We start from the raw sequence: 22323 nt of genomic DNA, 5'->3' as shown, positions 1-22323 counted from the left end.
CCAAGCTGGGTGTTATATTTGCATCCTCACATCATAGGCTAGTACACATTTGTTTAGTACTCTTTTATCCCTATCCTCTTCCACTCTGTACTATACTTATTCTGGGATATGTGTAAGTGTACAATATTATATTGTGTGTATGAATAACATATGTACATGTGCATATATATGTGTTTCTATGTGTTTCTTTTTTTTTCTTTAAATTGGCTATCTTACTCCTTTGTATTAGACCAAGCTTTTTGAAGTTATGAATTGCCATTTTTCATCTCTGTATCCTATCGACGAGTATAAAACATAGATTCTTGCATGTAATAGATATTAAATGAGCTCTTGTTGAATTAGCTTGAATAGCTATGTTATTACATAGCTTTTAAATTAGGAGAGTCATCATTAGTTCCCAATAACTTGAAGGAAAGGATAATTTTATTTCAGCCACAATTTATTTTCAGCTGGGTTTGTCTAAACTAAGAGTGGCTTAAATCATGATCCAATCCTACACAATCATTCTTACAATCCCTAGCAAGAGAATTCTGAAATGAAATTTAAGCCACAGGAACATTCAGAGACAGACAGAGTGGGGGGGGGGGGGGGGGAGGAGGTGGAGAAAAGAGGCATTCAGAGTATGGGTATAGCCATGAAATAGGATCTCAAAAATAACCCACTTAATTTAAGGCAAAAATGAGTTTAAATATAAATTCTGGAACTCATATACAAGTATCAGAGAGCCACAGGATCCTATATTTAGAATTGAAAAATACCTTAGAACCATCTAGTTCAATCCTTTCATTTTATAGATGAGGGAAGTAAGAACCAAAAAGGTCATCATTGGCCCAAAGGCACATAAGTAGTAATTCATGTGTATATGACGTCTCTCCAGTTAAATGCAAATACCCTGCAGGCAGGAAACTTTCACTTTTGTCTTTGTATCCTCAGGGTTTGACACAATACCTGTCCCCTAATAAACATTTAGCAAATGGTTGTTAATTGAGTGATGGATTGATTGATGTGGTGTTTTCCCTTTTAAAAATAATTTTTTTCCAACTTTGGGAGATAGAACAAGTATTACTGCATTACTATACAAATGATGAAATTTAAATGACTTATCTATAAATATTAAAGTCAAATTTGAATTCAGAGGGACTCACATTCCTAAGGATACACCTTCAAAATATTTAAATGGCTATAGATGCCCATAGCTAAAGACATATCAGAGGAGAACTCCCTTTTCATTTGGAAGTGGCCATGCTTTAATGGTTAAAATATCCACCTCAGGAAAATTCCCTGGACTGATTTGGTTTGCTCTATAGCTTCACTAGGGAATTATTTGTAGAACTGAGGTTCTGAGTGAGATTATGAGGACCCTGGTCTCTCTGAGCTGCATTTAGGACAAGAAATCATCCTAGAATCTGGCAGGAATTTAGAATGACTGACAACCCAACTATAGGTATAAAACATCTCATGTTTAGGATGAAACCTACAGAATGCTTTTCTGGAACAAGAGTTGACCCAATAGGACATATTGATGCATAAGAAAGTTGCTACAAATCTGAGACTAACAACTATATTACTTCAGTTCCATGAAAGTCCTAATACTTTTTCCCTTCCAGAACTCAGTTGTTCCTATCAATCAAGCAATCAATCAGACAATAAGCATTCATTAAACAACTAATGTATGTTAGATATTGTGCTAGGTACCAAAGATAAAAAGGCAGAAAAACAGAAAATAGAAAAAAAATTGAAACATAATCTCAATAGTTTACATTCTATTAAATGAGACAATTTGCATATATGTATATATGTATGTGTATATATGTGTACATACATATACCATACATTAAAAAAACTATGAATTATCAAATAAAGATTTCTATTAAAAAACATATACCATACATATATATTTGCATACAAAAGATATATGCAAAATAAAGACAAGATAGCTTTGGTAAGGGAACTTCTTATGAATTTCTACTCAAAACAAAATGCATAATATTTCAAAAGAAATAGTTGGGATGGAAAGAGAGGAACCAAGAAAAGTTTTATGTAGAAAATCTATAACTGAACTCTGAAGGAAACGAGGGATTCTGAGAGGCAGCTATGAGTGATAGGTGCATTTCAGAAAAGAGATAGAACCATTGCAAAGACATGGAGGTGGGAGATGGAGGGTTATACTTGAGGAAAAATAGGACCAGAAAGCATGAGACTAGAAGAAATATGTGTCCAAAATATCATGAAGGCCATTCTAAGGCCATCATGAATGTTCAATGGGCTCTACTACTTAATATACTGGTTAATTACAGATTCTTTTCAAGAGCACTGGGGAACTTGGATGGAGATTTTTCCATGATGAATTGTATGGTGAGGCTTTCTTTGCTCCTGTGTTTTGAGTATGTGTCTTTGCTTTTCCTATTATCAGAATTCTAGGCAACGAATCTAAGGGAGCTAAGTCATCTTCCAGAATTACAAGGTCACATGCAAGGAGCCTCTGGTCTGTGTATGTCTCTTAGGGAACAGGGATTTGAGAAGGGATCTAGAGCTGCTTAAGTTGAACAGAAAGGTTCCCTAATAAAGGATGGCTCCAAGTTGATACAGATAGATTTCTGGACTAAAGTGAGATTCTGAAGCTTTCACTATTTCTAATCAAAATTCAAATAGCAGGGAAGATATAGCACCTTCATAAGGTCTGTAAAATCAAAGAACTGGCTGGAATCTGAAGATCTATGGCCAAACCCTACCTACAACTCTTATGACCTTTGGGACTCTGGATAAATCATAGAATCATTTTTGTGCCTCGGTCTCCTTTTACGTGAAATGATAATGGTTTGAAAAAATGGCTTTTTATGTCCCTAATATTTCTATAGCTGTGAACTATCAGGAGGGGTCCCTGAAGTTTTAGAACTCATTAGGTTAGTATATGAATATCTCAATTTTCTAACTCTCTGTTTCTTTCTCATTTTCTCTTTCTCCTTTCCTCTATTTCCCCTTCCTTTTTCTCTCCTTCTTTTCCCTTACTTTCTCCCCTCTCTCTTATCACTTCCTTCTTTCTTCCTTTCTCTCCTCAGAGTCTGAACCAATCAAATCACCTTGAGGGACAGTTCACATCACTTTAAACTCCTTGGGAGTTGGTTCTTTTCCATCAATAATCAAGAGCAGAGGTTCTTAACATTGGACAGTGTCTGACGAATGCCATGAAAAAAAATGTTTTTAATTGTACAAAATAGAATACATAGGATTATAAAGAAAACCAATTATATTGAAATATATCTATCAAAACCTTTAAAACTTCAACTTCAGAGATTCCCAGACTAAGAACCTCTATTCTATAGTGATAAAATGTTTATGGAATTGATCTAGGGGACTCTCTTAATCAATAGTCGTTACAATAGTGCTTTTCAAACTCTTGTCCAGAAACTCTTGGGGATCCTTATGATGCTTTCAGAAAGTCTTCAAGGTTGTTTCATGATAATACCATGGCATCTTAATTTATAATGCAGTAAATATTGATAGATATAATTCACATAAAAACTCTGGATTTCTCAACTATTTTTAAGGCATATTGGAATCCTGAGACCTAAAAGTTTGAAAACTGCTACCTTACAGGTGTTATTTAGCTCCATTGACATCTGTGTAAGTCTTTAAAACTCCCGCATCCAAGAAAGCTTTGAAAATCATTGAACAAAAGAAACCATGACCACCAAGTTCCCTGCCAAGCATTTTTGGCAGATTAAAAAATCTAATAACTTTAAGCACGCAAGATTTTTTTGCTTACTTCTCTCAATCTCTTGTCTTTTAACTATACCCATTTATTCAAGTTCCACCTCCTGGTGCTTGGTTAAATGATTTTTTTTCTTCTCTCTGAACACTGCCATATTTGAAATATACCATAACTTGCTCTCCAAAAAACAGTCAACTTTAATCACTACTTTGTCAAATTAGCCAGTTTGGGCTCTTTCAGCCTCTTTCCATAAATCCTTTCCTCCTTCCTCCCTTCTACTGAATCATTTTGTCTCCATCTTTTTGTTCCATCCAAATTGCCCAAGTTCTTTTTACTTTATAGGAAGCCAGGATAATGAAGAGTTCCTCAGATGCTGTTACATAAACATGAGGGACCGACAATTCTTTATCCCTTCCTTGAGATACAAAGCTTTTTCACGTGGGTCTCAGTGATAGTAGATTTTTAAAGTTGGAGATGCCATGCCTTCAATGTACCATGATCACATAAAGACAATAGAATGTAGTAGGTAGTGAATGAGCTGGACTTTCAATGAATCAGAGAACATGTGGGTTCCGATCCTATTTCTGACATTAAGGCCCTGTGTCACCTCAACCATGCAAGTCACTTTAATATTCTGGGACTCAATTTCCTCCTATGTAATATGAGAGGGTTGGATCTGATGGTCTCTGTGGTTCCTTTTGGTTCTAAGTATGTAATTCTATTTAACTTTAAAGCTAATTTAATTTAACTTTAAAAAATAATATTGTCCAATTTATCTACGCTGATGAGCTTTTTAAATTAAAAGTGCCATTGCTTGATTTATTTGACCCAACTTTAATTACTTCATTTTCTACTGTACCAATGATAACTTCTAATTTGGATATTTCCTCTAAATACTCCCATTGAAAGAGTTACATGTGTAATTTCTATTGAGTTACAGTGGAATGGGACAGACTCCAAATAGGCTTGGCGAATATTACATCAGGCCACTCAGGAGGGTGTCTAGTTTTCCTGGGCTCCTGCCATGTCCTTTTACCTGGAAAAAATGCAAAAAGCTTCACAGCAGAATTGATAATAGAATTTTTGCAATCCAGTTCAAATCCTGTAGTTCTTCTTCCATCAATTGTATAAATTCTCTCATCTGCAACAGCCATCCTGGTGCTTTATCATCTTACAGTGAAATTAGACATAGAAGCATGTGGTATAAAACTGAAGAGAAGCTTAGATGATCCAATGAGAACACAAAAAGATTTTTATTTTGCTCTATCTCCCCAGCATATAACACACTATCCATATACAGGGATTAGTTCACCATTCTATAATTTCTTTAGAATAGTGAACTCCCAGTTGATGGAGATCCCTGCCAATGAAGGTTGGCACCTTTAAAATAAATAAGACAAAATGGAAGAGGGAGGGTTTAGGAGAATGATAATGAATTCTGTTTGGGACATATTGGGTTTGAGCTGTCTCCAGGACATCTAGTTTGAAATAGTCAATAGTGATTGATGATGTTGAACTGAACTGAATTCAAAGGAACAATGGGAGCTGGATATATGGATGTGTGAGTCATTCACAGAAAGATTAATACATATACTCAAGAGAGTTAATGAGGTCAGAAAAGAAAATAAGAGAAAGAAGAGAGAACAGAGAATAGAAAAGAGGCCCAGGATAGAACTTTGTTGGAGAGCCCCAGTTAGAGGATGAGATTTGGATCCAGCAAAGGAGACAAAGACTGACCATGTAGAGAAGAAGCAAGAGGATAAGGAGAAAATGATGGTATCACAAAAACCCATATCCAGGAGGATAAAAGTAGTTGATATTGTTAAATGCATCAGATCTATTATGAGGAATGGAGACTAATTAAAGACTATCTGATTTGGCAAATAGATATTTGACATCTTCAAAGAGATCGGTTTCTTTTTTTAAGTTCATTTGTTTTTAATACACATTGCTTTATGAATCATGTTGGGAGAAAAAGATCAGAGCAAAAGGGAAAAACCTTGGAAGAGATTTAAAGAAAAACACAGAAAAAAGAAGTGAACATATCATGTATTGATTTACAGTCAATCTCCATAATTTTATTTCTGGATACAGATGCATTTTCTGTTCAAAATCTATTGGATTGCTTTGGATCACTGAACCACTGAGAAGAACCAAATCTTTCATACATTGCTATTTTTATGTATAATGTATTCCTGGTTCTGTTTGTTTTGCTCAACATCAGTTCATGCAAATCTTTCCAGACCTTTCTAAAATTAACCGTTCATCATTTCTTATAGAACAATAATATTCCATTACTTTCATGTACCACAGGTTGTTCAGTCATTCCCCAATGTTCCCAAAGGACATCCATTCCTTTTCCAATTTTTTGCTAGCACAAAAAGAGCTGCTACAAACATTTTTGCATATGTGAGTCATTTCCCCTCCTTTATGATTTCCTTGGGATACAGACCCAGTAACAGTGCTGCAAAGAGAGCAGTTTCAATCTAGAGATAAGTTTAGAAGCTGCCATATTGAACGCATCTGCTTTAGTGAATTTTTGAAGGAAGATGGATGACAGTTGCATAGGATAGGTTGATACTGCTAAGCTGAGATTTGACCTGTTCAGTCAATCTCCCCAGTGATGTGATTATAAGTCCACCTGAGACCCTGAGGGAAGGATTCAAAATGTCCAATTAATTGGTAATGGTCAGAGCTGCTCTAGAGCTGGCATTTGCCCTAGAAATCTGGAGAGGAGAGGAGAATGCTGAAAATCAACATTGGAGCACCGTAGGAGGAAGGGGCCTCGTGGTCACCCAATTCAGCTCCTCATTTTACAGAAGAGAAAACAGAGCCCAGGCAGGTTCTTTTAATGGCTTGTCCAAGGGTGGACAGATAGTAAAGAAGCAGAGCTAAGAATCTAGTCAAGAGGCTAGTGAATAGCACAGTGGATAAAGTGAGGGACCTGTTTTCAAATCCTGCCTCTAACACTTACTAACTGTGAGACCAAGATTCAAGTCAACTAAACTTTTTGGTCTTCTAGTTCCTTGATAATAATACCTGGACTCTCTGCCTCAAAGGATAATTATGATGATCAAAAGGGAAAATAAAGGGATAATGCTTTGGAAACTTTGAATCTTTAAAATTATAATTTATTGATAGTGGATGTATATCCTCTATCCTCCCTAGCTTGGGGGAAGGTTCTTCTTTCCTTCCTTCCTTCCTTCCTTCCTTTAATCTCTCTCTCTCTCTCTCTCTCTCTCTCTCTTTCTCTCTCTCTCTCTCTCTGTCTCTCTGTTTCTTTCTTTCTTTTTTTTTTTTTTGCTGAGACAATTGGAGTTAAATGACTTGCCCAGGGTTACACAGCCAGGAAGTGTAAAGTATCTGAGGGCAGATTTGAACTCAGGTCCTCCTGACTTCAGAGCTGGTGCTCTATCCACGGTGCCACCTAGATGCTCCTAAGCTAATATTCTTTCCATCTTAGTAATTGCCTTTGATAAGAGTAAATTTAAAAAGTCCCAAAGAAAAGACATAATAAGACATCTTCCTTTTCTTGGAAATTTGGAACCATGTTTGTGGGATGCTGCATACAGTGTCACACTATATGCATACATATAGGTATATGTATAGATGCATATATTTGTTCATATAATATATACTATTATTATATATATTCTGTAAAATTAACCTATATACATATAGATTCATTTCACAGAATTTTTTTTCTCTTTTTCTTTTTCTAACATATGGCTCTCTGGAAGAGGGTAAAGGGAATGAAACAGTGGGTAATCTAGGTAATTTTAAAAATTAAATATATTATATATATATATTAATAGAGATATATTTTTTAAAAATATATAGTGCTCTTACTAATATTTACACCTCTGCTGACAGGGGAGCCCTATCTATTTCACAACTTTACTTACATGCAGACTAGCCAGAGAGACTGGCACCCTGCCTGAGGAGTGGAACCTCCAAGACAAATAAAAAATAAAGGCATTCCACCCACATCTGCCAATGAGAAACCAGTAATAGTGCATAATAAAATGCCTGTTCCTTGATCAGCAGTCAGGACGCCCACACATTCCCTGCCACTAATGGCATTTTCTCCTGTTTGCTGATGGAGGACTCTTCTAATAAAGTTTAATGTGGAAGAACCAGGTGCATTTAACCAAAGTTGTAAACATCTCTAATTCTATTTAAAACCAGAGGATGCAGCACATTAACATTTGACAAGTGGACACTTAAGTGGGTGTGAAACTTAGAGAGCTTCTGGAAGGGACCAGGGTATCTTTGGCATCTTTTATTGATGACAGCAGGAAGAGGGGGAAACAGCACAACTCAATCCCTTGCTCCTTCCCTCCACTCAAATGAATTAGGTTTTCAAAATCCTTTCTAAAGCTCCTGATATGTAAAAAGACAATGGTTCTCAGGATTTAAAAAATGACCAGCCATGGGCCAGTTTAGCTTTGTGTCCATGAAAGATGGATATCAATTAATTTCCCCTGAATTAAACCGTTTAAAATCTAACTTTCAGAGTTAGAATGAACCTCTGTAGTCCAATCTCCTTGTCTTATAGATGAGGAAACCAAGGCTCAAGAACATTAAATGTTTTGCCTAATTTTATATGAGTAATAAAAATCAGAAGCAGAATTTGAACACAGATCTTCTCCCTCTTTCCACCAATCATGCTGCCACCCATGTCTTAGTTTCCTCCTACAAAATGTCTGGATTAAAAGTGGTGATCTCTTAAGTCCCTAAAGTCAGAGGCAGCTGGTGTTGTAGTAGGTAGATCACTGGGTCAGGATGGCAGATCAGTCAAGAAACATATATTAAGTTCCTACTCTGTGCCAGACACAAAGAGTCCCTGCCATCAAGAAGTCTGTGATTTAATGGTGGAAACTTCATGCAAATAAATATACAGAAGATAGATGAGAAAAAAAATTAAGGGAAGAAAGGCAGTAGAAACAAGAGGGAAAATTTCTTGTTGAAGATGCTGTTTTAATTGGGACATAAAAGAAGGCAGGGAGGTCAATAGTTGGAGTGGAGGGATGTTCCAGTTAAAGGGGGACAAGCAGAAAAATGTCAGGAGTCTAGAGAGTATCTTATTCATGAAACAGCCTGGAGGTCAGTGTGTGATTGGAAGTAGAGTTAAAAGAGCTTGGAAAGGTAAAAGGGGAGGATTATAAAAAGCTTTGAGCGCCAAAAAAAAAAAAAAAAAAGGATCTTGTATTTAAACCTGAAAACATAGGAAGTCATTGGAGTTTACTCTTGTTTGTTGTTGTTGTTTTGTCCTTCCTTCTCCAGAGGACCAGGACCTCTGGGAGGTGATGCTATCACATGCAAGTGGATTGGATTTGAGTGAGGGAGGGCTGGGCAAGGTCATGGCTTACTTTCTCCTCCAGAGCCACCTGGTCCAGTAGCCAGATACAGATACAGAAAACCACTTTTGTGGTTGAATGAGGATGCATGGGAATGGAGAAAGACTTGAAGCAGGCAGAACCACCAACAGCCTATTGCAATCATCCAAGCATGAAGTCATGAAGTCCTGCATCAGGGTGATGGCCATGTCAAAGGAAAGAATGGGGTGTAGGTGGTGATGCAATACGGTGAGGAGTCCCGCATGACTCTCAGCTAAGAGCCTGAGGGACTGGGAAGATGGTTTAGTTCTCTATAGTAAAACTAAAGGTAGGAAGCAGGGAAACTTTAATGGGAAAGTTAGAGATCTATTTTTGGACATAATTGAGTTTAAGATGTCTCCTAGATTTCTAGTTGAGATTTCTGAAAGACATTGGAGATATAAAATTAAAGATCAAAAGAGAGATTGGGGCAGAATAATCAGCATAGATGTATTAATTAAATTGCTGTGAGCTGATGAAACCACCAAGTAAAGAAGTATAGAGGGAGAAGAAAGAGAGGACTGGGGACAGAACTTTGAAGGATGTCTATGATTAGAGAACAAGATCTCAAGGAGATCCAATCCGACAAAAGAGACAGAGAAGGAATAGTTAGATAAGTAGGAGGAGAGCCAGAAAAGAGTAGTATTCAGAAAATCTAGAGTGAAACAAAAAGAAAAAAAAAACTGTGAAAGTTTACAGAAATCAAGGAGAAAGAGGCTTAAGAAAAGCCCCTTAGATTTGTCAAATAAAAGATCATTATTAACTGAAGAGAGGCATTTTAATGAATGATAGCCATTTAAACTGTCTCAATTTCCTCAATTGTAAAAAGGGGGAAAATAACACTCCGAGGGTTGTTGTGAAGACAAATAAGGTAATATTTATAAAATTGTTTAGCCCAGTGCCTGACCCATAGTAGGAACTCTTCCCCTAACCTTTCCTTTCTAGCTCTAAATCGATGATCCTGTGTTTCTATGAATGCAAATCTCAGTGAATTAGGATGGGATAGAAGTTTTCCTTCTCAGTTCTGAAAGCTCTGAAAGCCCTAAAACCTTGGGAATACTTTCAAACAGATTTTCCTATAATTTTTATTTTTCTTGGAGATTTCAAGGGTACTTGGAAGAATGGGGCACACTTGATTGGCAGCATCTGCTCCCTGTCTGCTTTGCAGCTCACCCTTCCCTGCTCTCTCCTAACTTCCTCCTTCATCTGTCCCAAAGCCCAGGGCAGCCAGGAGGAGATGAGCTGAAACCATTTGTGCTTCCTGCATCTGTTGGGGAGTCTTCAGCCCGGCCAGTGAGGCAGGAGACATCCACAAGCCCCACTCGGCGTCTGGAGCCAGAATTAGTCACAGGAAACGGTCTCCCAGGGAACCAGCAGGGGAAAAATGATGCCATTTGGGTTGTGAAAGAGGCAGTACATTCTAAATCACAGGCTCTCACTCTGGCCCACAAGTAGCCTCCAAGTACGGGACAGTCTGGTTCTCTTGTTTAGAAATAGGAATAGAGATTTAGAGTTGGAAGGACCTAAGAAGGCCATGGAATCCAACCATCTCATTTGATGGTGAGGAGCTGAGATCCTAAGAGCTGGGGTGTTTCATGAATAACAAATAACAAAGCCAGGCTTCAAACCCAGTCTTCTTATCCCAAATTCTGCATGCTTTTCATTATACCAGGTCACCTTTACATGAAGCAGAATCGTTTTGTTTATGTTATGAGAAAGAAGGAAGGAAGGAAGGAAGGAAGGAAGGAAGGAAGGAAGGAAGGAAGGAAGGAAAGAAGGAAGGAAGGAAGGAAGGAAGAATAGAAGAAAGGAAGGAAGGAAAGAAAGAAGGAAAGAAGGAAGGAAGGAAGGAAGAAAGGAAGTTAAGAAGGAAAAAAGAAAGGAAAGAAAGAAGGAAAGAAGGAACGAAGGAAGATAAGAAGGAAGAAAGGAAAGGAAGGAAAGAAGGAAGGAGGGAGGGAAGAAAGGAAGGATGGAGGGAAGGAAAGATGAAAGGAAAGAAGAATAGAAGGAAGGAAGGAAGGAAAGAAGGAAGGAGAGAAGAAAGGATGGAGGGAAGGAAAGATGAAAGGAAAGACGGATAGAAGGAAGGAAGGAAGGAAAGAAAGAAGGAAGGAAGGAGGAAGGAAGGAAGGAAGGAAGGAAGGAAGGAAGGAAGGAAAGAAGGAAGGAAGGAAGGAAGGAAGGAAGGAAGGAAAGAAGGAAGGAGGAAGGAAGGAAGGAAGGAAAGAAGGAAGGAAGGAAGGAAGGAAGGAAGGAAGGAAGGAAGGAAGGAAGGAAGGAAGGAAGGAAGGAAGGAAAGAAGGAGGAAGGAAGGAAGGAAGGAAGGAAGGAAGGAAGGAAGGAGGAAGGAAGGAAGGAAGGAAGGAAAGAAGGAAGGAAGGAAGGAAGGAAGGAAGGAAGGAAAGAAGGAAGGAAGGAAGGAAGGAAGGAAGGAAGGAAGGAAGGAAGGAAAGAAGAAGGAAGGAAGAAAGGAAGGAAGGAAGGAAGGAAGGAAGGAAAGAAGGAAGGAAGGAAGGAAGGAAGGAAGGAAGGAAGGGTGTGGAGTGGGTGCTGGACCCCTTTATCCAAATTAACTAATCAGAGACAGCTTCAGATACAAAGAGAAAGTCTTTATTTAGTCCCTGCAGGGAGAGGCTCAAGCACACCCGGGAGGCATCTCAGCTCCCAGCTTGTGCCTGACCAGGCAAACTAGAAAAAGTATAAGTGGTTGAATAACACAGACCCAAGTCTTTTCATTGGCTGGACTAAAAAGGAAGTAACCATTATTGACCAATGGTCACCAAATGCTGTCTGTTTCCTGTGGGTCATGTGACTTCCTGTCACTTCCTGAAGCTTAGACCCAGGTTCTGACCTTTCATGCTCTGGAGAATTCTAGGTCTTTAGATCATGTGACTTCCTGCAACTAAGACCTCTGTGAATAGGGATCACATGACTTAAGCCTAAGGTATGACTCCATCTCATAGACTTTGTGAGAAAACTTCATCTGGTCTCATTCAAAAGGAAATAAGGGAAGAAGGAAGGGAGGGAGGAAGGAAGAATCAAAGGGAGGGAAGGAAGGAGGGAGGGAGGAAAGAAGGAGGAAGGGAGGAAAGGAAGAAGGGAAGGAGGAAGGAAGAAAGGAAGGAGGAAGGGAGAGAGGAAGGAAGGGAGGGAGGGAGGGAGGAAGGGAGGAAGGAAGGAAGGAAATTACAGAGAGAGGAAGGGAAGGAGGAAACCAGCGTTTATTAAGTACTACCACGCGGCTCTCTCATTTAGTCTTCATCCCCCGGCGCTATTATTATCCCCATGGTGTAGGAGAGCCGACAGAGGCAGGAGGGAACTCCCCCAGTCCCAGAATCACCGTCCAAGGCGGGACTGAGCCCAGGACTGCGGCCCTGCCCCAGCTCACCCCCCACAGTCCCGCTGTGTTTTATCCCTAGGAGGAACCTGAAAGTGCAGAGGATGCGGTGTCTTGTCTGGTCAGTGAATTAGTAAAAGCGGGGAGAGGTTGAAGAGCTGGAAGAGTGAGGAAGGCGGGTAATGAAAGACTTTGAAGGCCAAAGAGTCGGTTTTCTGTTTGCTCTTGAAGCTGCGAAGGAGCCCCCGGAGCTTCTTGAAGGGGAGGCGGAAGGGCAAGGGTCAGAGGCAGCCTTTAGACTCGGGAGTACCACGGACTGGAGAGGCTTAGGCCAGAGAGGCCAGCCAGCATTTACTACCAGTCCAGCTACAGGGGGACGAGGGACTCCTCTCTCAGTCACCATTAAGCGGGACCACTGCGCAAGTGCTGGGTGTACAAAAAGAAGCAAACGGCAGTCCCTGCCTTCCCGAGGCGCAGGCACACAATTTTGTGGACCAATGATAGATGAAATCCAGGGGGAAAAGGGAGTGGCTCACTCTTCTCAAAACTCGTTTGCATATCCCAACAGAGAAGATTTGGGGAGTGTCTTACCATAAACCAGATAATTGTCTGGGACAAATGACTGGGATCTGCTTTCAAATATGATGGTTAAAAAGGAAACAAACGTAGGGAGCGCTGTTTAGTTTTTATTAGCGGGGATTGATGGAGATGATTTAAGAGCTATCAGCTTGCCCTTAGCAGACAAAGGTTTTCCAGCCACTACCCCCTAGGTATTCATTCATTTAACAGTAAAATGATTATCACGGCCTAGAAATTGCATTAGAGGGAGGAGGAAACAGGCACTTATTAAGCACCTACTACGCACCAAGCACTATGCAAAACACTACAAATAGTTAATTTGACCTTCACAGAACTCTGAAAGATAGATGCCATTATTATTCTCATTTGACCTTTGAAGAAACTCAAGCAAAAAGAGGCTAAGTGACTCACTGAGGTGGTGGTTGTCCTGGTGGTGGGGATGATAGACTTTCCTTCTCAAGGAGGACCAAGGACATGACTAGAGTGATGTCTTGAGTTGGATTTTGGGTAGGGCAGAGCTGAACCAAAGTCATCAGCCTATCTCCGGCTTCCAGAGTCATGGAGGCCAGAAGACTGGGGATGTCTCAGTGAGTGTCATCTCAGACAAACTGAGGCCTGGGGAAAGACCTTATAAAAATGGAGTAAGCCAGTCAAGGACAAGAATGAAGTCTCACAGTTCTCTATGTTCCCCATAGGGTCTAGACAGAAGTTCAGCTAAGTGTCTCCAAGCAGATTTGGACTCACAAGCCCTTTGCTTTATGGCACCTCTCAGCTGCCTCCATATTGTCCTTTGTCCTAAACACTGAAGATGCCAATAAAGCATTAACCTTTTGTCCAGGGCTCATGAAACTGTGGGTCTGAGTGAATGTGGATCCACAAAGAATTTATTTTCTGCTGTTATTAATTAATCTGTCAGCGTTGTGTGGAAGAGGAGAATATTCCCACTCTGGATAGAAAACAAGGGAGCTATATTAAAACCTCTACAATTCCCTCCAGACACCTTTGTTGAGTGAAGGGAATATGTGCCAGACAAGGCATGAGCTGGTAATCCATGGCTAAGGGTCCAGATGCTGTAGTGTGAAACCGCCAGGAGAGATACTCTTCCCATCCTATAGCATTTTTGGCTTCATAAGAAAATGGCAAAAACTAATGAGATGATGCCCCTAAAGTCATTTGAGCTCCATAAAGAAAAATTGTCTGCTCCTACTGTCAATTGAGACAAAAAAACTCAGAAAGATCTCTGAGAAGCAATAAATACAAAGCCTTAGGATATAACTTTTTAACAAATTGCTTTATGTATTAAAAAAAAATGACTGTATCATTATGTCTCTGTAAGGAAGCAGGGGAAGGAAGAATTATTCAGCATAGGATCTACTTCCCAGCAGCTATCCAGGTTTGTGGAAGTTTTCCCAGGTGTTATTATAGGACTTTCATCCATAAAACTCTCTGAATTTCCTTCCATTAGTAAGTACCTCAGGGAAAGAAATCTTCTGCAATTCCCTTGCAAAAAACAAGGGAAGGGGAACCTGGTAGCAAAGCTTATGTACAATTCCTTAGTTAGGTTCTGAGAAAACCAGATTGTAAATTGGCCACAGAATGTGCTATCAATGGAGACTCCCATCAAGGAGGGATTGGGGTCCACAAGGGTTTGCTGATTTTTTAATGGGATTGCTGCCTGTTATTTATTTTCTCGATATTTTGCAGTATGGTAATATATTTTTCTGCAGCAGTGATAGTTATACTAATTCCAGTGATTAAAGTATTCCTTAATTCTTTGCCTCTTTTGATTTCCCCCATTTACCACCACGAGGAAACTCATTTCTTCAATTACAAAATAAAATTTCTTTAGAGTGAGGATCCTTAACCTAGGTGGGGTTCATGAAAAAAATGTTTTGATAGCTATATTTCAATATTGTTTTTCTTTGTAATCTCATATATTTCACTTTACACGGTTAAAAACTTTATTCTGAGTTCAGAGGCCTTGCCAGCCTGCCAAAAAGGTCCAAGACATAAAACATAGTTAAGAGCCACCTTGCATTAGAAACACCACCTTGCATTAGAAACTCATTGAATCTCAAAGTTAGAAGGGATCTAGAGATCATGATCTCTCTAGTCCAAGCCAAACCTGAAAGGGATCCCATCTTTAATATACCAGATAAGTGGTCAACTTTCCTTTGTTTGAAGCCAGCTAGGGGGACCCCATGATTTTCCCAGGTATTCCCCATTTTTGCTCTGTGTGTTTTGAGATGTATGTGTAAGTTCCTGTGAGTAGGGATTGTTCCATTCTTTGTACTTGATTGTCAGTCTCTCGCATAGTACCTTGCATCCTGTGGATACTTATAGATTGACTGATAATTCTAATGATATTGACTTTTCCTTCACATCAAATCTTGCCTCTTTTCAATTTATACTCATTGCTCTTGGTTTAGACCTTTAGTACCAAGCAGAGCATAACCAATCTTTCTTCCACATAGCAACTCTTTTAATATTCACTTAACATTTTAACTTCTTTTTTAAAGATAGGGGAACTATCTCCCATCTTTTCTCCTCTCTAGAATACCCTCAGTTTCTTCAACCAATGCTCTTATGGCCTTATATCAACATCCTTCACCATCAAGAGGGACTTGCAACTAGGTGCTTCAATAGATACAAGTTCTAGGCTAGAGTCAGATCTGCAGTCATAGCCTCAGACACTTACTGGCTAGGTGATCCTGGTCAAGTCACTTCACCCATTTACTTTTATTACTTCAACTAAAAAATGGAGGTTCTAACAACTTTTTTACCCATGACCTTATTGTGAAGATCAAATGAAATAATATTTGCAAAGCACTTAGCTCAGTATCTAGTATATAGTAGGTGCTATATAAATATCATTCCCTTCCCTTCCTCCCTGTCTCTGTTATGTTCTAGCTTACCAGTGCTCATCTTAAAACGTGGTACCCAAATTGAACATCATTCTCCAGGTGTGATCTCACCAGGACAGAGGACTGGGGGACAGTCATTTGCTAGTTCTGAATAAATATCTCTAAAGCCTGTACTTAAGATCACCTTTGGTCTCCTGGAAATTGGGATCATAGCTTTAAAGATGGCTGTATCTCCTGTCTCCATTCTAGAATCACAACATAATTTAGAAAAGAAATGGCCAGAAGGAAGAAAAGGCTTTTGTTTATTATTTGTACAATTGACAGTTCATCTCAGGAACATTTGTTAAGCACTTACTATTGTCAGGCACTGTGTAAGCTCTTAACAAGTGTTATCTCATTTGATTCTGATTTTTACTTAAATTCTCCATGGATCTACTTTTTTACCAAAGAGTTTTGATGAATACTGTAAGTTGAGATCTATTCATGTTATGCTTTTGTTTCCATTTTTTCATCATTTCTCTTAAGATTCTTTTTATCTCTTCATATAAGTTTTTTTTAATTGTCAACTTCTATAAATAACTCAGTAAGTTAATTGATATAAATCTGTAAATTAATTTAGATATAATTTTTATCCTTTTGTTGCAACCCAGTCACAAGCAACAAGTTACCTTCAAGTATTTGTTATTCTTGATTTCTTTAAAGAATATTTTATAATCAAATGCATGTTTTGAGTATGTCTTTGAAGATTGACTAACAGATTTTTATGCATTTTGTTGTAATTTCCAGTAGAATTTCCCTTTTGTTTCTTCATGAATTTTGTTATTGATATATAGAAATCCTGATGATTTGTGGATTTAGTTTTTATCTTACCATTTCATTTATTAGCTAATTTTTTGGGATTTTCTAATGATTTTAGAAAATAAATAGGAATAATTCTTTTTTTTTTTTAATCAATGCTTATTCCTTTACTTTATTCCAGGGGTCATATTGCTGCCACGAGCACTTTTAGAAGTATACCATCTAATATTGGAGAGGAAGGTGGTTTTTTCTTTACTCCTCTCTTTATTGGGAAACTATCTAATAATAAAATAATTATAGCTTTTGACTGTAGATATGATGAAAAATTTTAAATTGTTGCTTTCATTTTTAATGTGATCAAATAAATATATATACATTTTCTAATGTTGAACCATCCTTTATATATTTAATATAAAGCTGACTTTGTCTTAATTTCTTGAATGCATATTTTGCATTAATATCCATTAGTGATATTCTATAATTCTTGATTTTATGCTTTTCTGGTTCAGGAATTAAGACTGTATTATAAAAGGAATTTGGAATAATGCTTCCTTTTTCAATTTTTGAGATTTTGTTGTGTTAATTACTTTTTAAATATTTGAAAAAATCACAAGTAAATCCATCTGCCTCAGATTCCTCCCCATCCTGCTTCAGTCTTGACAGCTTTGGATCTGTCTTTTGCAGATGGCTGCAAGGCCTTCACTTGCTTTTTTGAAGGAAGTTGGCTTTTACACAATGATATCAAGCTGAATTGAACCTCATAGTGCAACTGTTTTGGTTCTTCAAAGACAATGGGAAACCACAAAATTGTATACTTATATAAATGAAGGAGTGCCATGGAGAGGTTTTGGTACCATGATTTATAATGCTTTTGTAATTGGAACATTTCCCCAAAACTTGTCTGCTATGTTATATCAAAATCAAATCTTCATTTCATTACAAATGCATACTAATTTCAGTTATCTTCAGCTGGGCTTTCTTCCTGATGTTTACCATTTCTTTGATTCTTCTCTTCTACATTTCCAAGCTTAAGCCCTGCTGTTTCTAACCTCTTCTCTCAAGCTCCCAATCACTTTATTTACTTCCCTACATTTGGCTGATAACCATTTCCTCCCCCCCCCCCCCAGTTTTTCTGATAGAACAAAGATGTCACTCACTGGCATTAACTTGCTTTGTTGAAGAGGAAATGCCAATTCTGAAGATAAACACACTGTGTGGGACCATTTTTATTGAATATGTTCCTTTACCTGAGTGTAGAGAGAGGAAGTGAACATTACAGTCCCTTCTGTTTAATTAGAACTTGATTGAATCTCAGAATCAGAGAATCCAAAGAAAACTCAGAATTATCTAGCAGAACCAGTGCATAATATTAATCCTCATTATAAGCACAGCTTATAAGTGGTCATGCAGCCTCTGAAAAAGGAGAGGGAACCCATAAGTTCTTGAATCAATCTATGTATGCACAGTTTTGATTGTTGTTTTTGTTTTTATTTCGGGTATAAAACCTAAATTGTGTCTTCCATCTATGGCCCTGGTTTTGTATTTTGAGGCCAAATAAAACAAATCAAATGCTGCCTGCAGATGAAAGCCTTTTATATCTTGAAGGTAGCTATCATGCCATTGCTTAATCATCTCTTTCTAGGATAAACATTCTCAGTTCTTTCAAATTTCATGTTTTGTGTTTTCATTTTATTCTCACAAGGGCTGTATGTGGTGGATAGGCTAAAGAATAGGCTATTTTCCTTTCCCAGGCTATTTAGCTATTGAGGGAATGAGTCAGAACCAAAATCCAGAGGAGACTTTAAAATATATTATTTACATTATATACATGTTTCATGATGTAGCTCCCATCCCCAAACTTGCATAATGTTCATTCAACAATCCCTCACAACAATCAAACACATCAGAAAAGATCACATTAGGAATTCAGTTTATGCAAAATAATCCTGCTGTTGAAAATCTTGGATCTGATTGACAAGTTACAGGTCTATGCTTTTTCCTCTTTCTGTGCAGAGGGGTGATGGTGTCAGGTCCAGAAACCCCTTTAGCACTCCATGAAGTATTTCTCTAAGATAGCTTGGCCAGGTGGGTTTCAGTGTCTTGTTCTTTCATTTGTGGAAGATGGTCAGAAGAATTTTACACATTAAATTATTTCAGTTTATGTCCCCAATCAATGTTGATTGTATTCCACAGCTGAAAAGGGAAGCATCCTCCCAAAGTATCAAGAGAAAATGGCAGTAATGACGTATGTTGGGGGGCATAGCTAATACATAATTATGCTGTATACTCACATAGATTGTCTCAACCATAGAGCTCCATTGCCTATACCAATATTACCTCATTTGACCTCACAATATTGGTTTGGGGTGGAGGGTATCCAAAGATATTTCATCAGAGTAGGGATCTCCAGGTATAAAAATTGTCTCCACCAATGCATATCAGCAACTCCCCTGTAACTTATGGTCAGATTAGTGTTCTGAGAGAATTCAGAAATTAAAGTGATTTGCCCAAGATCACACAGCTAGCTAATATGCATTGGAGGTAGCCTTGAATTCAGGTGTTCCAGACTCGAAGGTCTGATTTCTGTTTGCCATAACATGCTGCTTCATCTTCATTTTGCATATAGAAAAGATAGAAACACCACGAAGAACCAAAGTTCACAGTCAGTTTGGGAATGAAACTTATTCTACTCTAAGCCCACTCCCAACTCAGGGGTTTATCCACTGGAGTCCCTGGGATCTTATAATCAAGGGAATTAGTAAGCAGCCAAAAAAAAAAAAAAAGCTTACAAATGGATTTTTAGCTTCTAGGTGCTCTCTCCATATGATTCTGGTCCTTTGGAAACCAATTATGACAGCTACCATCATACACATTCCTCTATAATGGCATTTTCCTCTAGCTATATGTTATAAGTTTGATATCATCAGTACAGGAAGAGTAAAAAATACATTCTCTAGGTTTCAAACAAAGTCCTGTGAAAGAGGAGACTTTAGGAGGTCTGTCTGAGCAGAAAACTATTTTCTATTGCTCTGGAATTTGAGAAGTGAGTCAGATAAAGTCCTGATAGGAGGAAGGAAGGAAGGAAGGAAAGGAGGAAGAAAAAGTAATGAAGGAAAGAAAGAAAGAGAAAAATAAAGGAAGGAAGAAAGAAAGCAGGAAAGAAGAAAAAGAAAAGAAATGAAAAAAGAAATAAAAAGGAAGTAAGAATGAAAGAAGAAAGAAAAGGATGGATGAAAGAAAGAAAAGAAAAAAGAAGGGAGGAAGAAAAAAAAGAAAGAGGAAAGAAGGAAGACAGGAAACAAGGAAAAAAGAAAAAGGAAGGAAGGAGGGAGGGAGGGAAATTAGGAGGAAGAAAAAGAAAGAAAGAAAATAGACAAATCCCTCATGGATTCCTTTAGAGAAGAGACTGAAGGCTGGGATTTCTGTGTCTTTGTCAGGAGACAACTCTGTGCCTCCTTTAAACACCAGGGATGTTACTGAAGAAAAGGCCCCACAACAACACAGAAGTGTAAAAGTAAAAAGTACAAAAATAAGGACTTTGTTTCTGAGGTTTCATAAATAACGGGCCTGATGAGTATTAAATAGGACACTGAGAAAAGCCCTGGGAGGCAGATGCTGGGAGGCAGGTTTACATCTTGTTCTCCTCAAAAAGGATCTGGGCATAGACTGTGCTGGTGGGGAGGCCCTTGGATGCCTGGTGGGGTTTAATCAGCTCCAGTTCAGCATATGTTAAGCTTTCCTCCGTGATTTTTGGCTGCAAGACAAGAACAACAACAGAGTTACAGATGACTGCTTTCTTTTGGATAGTGTACCATCACCCGAAGAGATCTCCCTTACCCTGAAAAGTGGGGACATGGGGGTAAGTGGTGAGAAAGGGAGAGGAGTTTTGTATTTAGAGGTCTTTAACCTCTTCTTAATACCTTTGACAAAAAAGTGAAGCTAGTTTATTATGCAAATATCAGCAGTCACAATTCCAGAAAAATTGATGGGAGTAAATGATCTGGCATCTAACCAGCTGACTACCCAACATCTGGACATATAACAAGAAAACACGCTGGTCCTTGGAAGCCCATAAGTTGGTCACAAGTCAAACTGATCAAAACTTCTTAACCCTTAAAATACTTGTACAGGCAGTTGTTTTGTCTTGTTTTATACTTTCATTCCATATATAAGCCTTGCCTCCATGAATGAACGTAGGGAGAAAATAAACATTTATTTAGTGCCTACTATTTGCCAAACATTGTGCTAAATGTTTTACAAATATTATTTGATTTGATTCTAAATGATGGAGCAGTTTAGTTTTGTCTTAGGAATTACAGAATCTTAGAATTAGAAAAGACCCTACTAGAAAGGACCTCTGTAAGATCATCTAGTTCAACTTCTCACCCTGCTTAGGATAGTGACGATGACAGTGGTAGTGATAATGACATTTATATAACACTTTACAAACACATATAACACTTTAAAGTTAGCAGCACGTTTCATAATTTTATTTAATTTTGTTGGAATTTTTCCCCAATATTGTAATGGTATATTTATAGACTGTTTCATAATTTACAAAGCATATTCGCCAAAAAATCCTGTGAAGGAGACAGACCAAATGCTATCCGCATTTTATGATAAGACAATGAGGCTTAGAAAGTTATGAGATTTGGCCCAGAAGCCATACAACTAGCAGAGCTGGGGTCTGATCCCAACTTTGGGAGCTGGAGATCTAGTTCTTTTCACTTCTTCCCTCTGATTTTCTGATAACATCCCTGATAAATGACTAACTTCTTGAATTCTTCTACTAGCAGGGAGCTCACTGACTCCCCATTCCATGACAGGATACCTCTTAGAGCTGCAGGATTTTTCTTTCTACTGAGCTGAGATCAGCCTCCCTGTCTCACTTGACTTCATCATCTTGGTCCAGGCAGATCAAATCATGAGGAATGAATTCGAAGCTACATGATCTTTAAAGTTTCCCATGTGTTCCAAGAAGGCAACAATGCTGATTCCATATCCAAGGAAAGACCAAATCTCCTCTTCTGAATCTTCTAGTTCAGGACCACTTGGTGAGCCATTCACCCAAAATGGCCCCAGCACCTGATTCACTATCTCAGGCAATTAATTATCCAAATGACTTTGGGATATTTCCAAAGGTTAAAATAACCCTCAGGGGATACAACTTGCCATCATTGGTGATACACAGAATGGGTTGCAGCTAGATTAGCACCAAAAATGATTCCAAAGCTATAGTAAATAAATGTTGTCCCATTCCAATCTGTCTTCTACCCAGCTGTCAAAGTGATTTTTTCAAGGACAAGGTCATGTCACCCTCTCTCATTGAATTCCAGTGGCTTCCTATTACTGCTAGGAAAAAAAGAACAAAATCCTCTGTTGGTATTTGAAGCTCACCCAAGCTGATCCTAAGATTCAGCCATACTGACCTATTTGGTGTTCCTTACACAGTGCACTTAGTCTACCAATTACAGTCTTTTTACTTGCTGCTCCCATGCCAGGAATACTTTCCTTCTCTTTGAATTCCCTTAAGATTCAGTTCAAATTCCACTTTCTACAGGAGGCTTTTCTCCATCTTTCCTGTTGCTACTGACTTTCCTCTTAAATCACATTCAACATATATTTCATTTGATCCTGAATAAGTCATTTGGT

General features: G+C 38.3%; 1 protein-coding gene across 1 annotated transcript in view; it reads right to left on the bottom strand.

The window, feature by feature from the left end:
• Window positions 1-18459: 18459 nt before the first annotated feature.
• The window catches only part of VSTM4 (V-set and transmembrane domain containing 4), a 150051-nt gene continuing 146187 nt past the window's right edge, over window positions 18460-22323 (bottom strand). Inside the window, exon 8 of the mRNA XM_051981892.1 lies at window positions 18460-20425. Coding sequence (XP_051837852.1) covers window positions 20300-20425 — 126 coding nt within the window. The 3' untranslated portion in view covers window positions 18460-20299. The remainder of the gene's footprint in view (window positions 20426-22323) is intronic.

The sequence above is a fragment of the Antechinus flavipes genome, chromosome 2 (genome assembly GCF_016432865.1).
Source record: "Antechinus flavipes isolate AdamAnt ecotype Samford, QLD, Australia chromosome 2, AdamAnt_v2, whole genome shotgun sequence".
Taxonomy (NCBI): Eukaryota; Metazoa; Chordata; class Mammalia; order Dasyuromorphia; family Dasyuridae; genus Antechinus; species Antechinus flavipes.
Note: the sequence above shows the minus strand (reverse complement) of the source record. Positions and strands in the feature narration are given on the sequence as shown.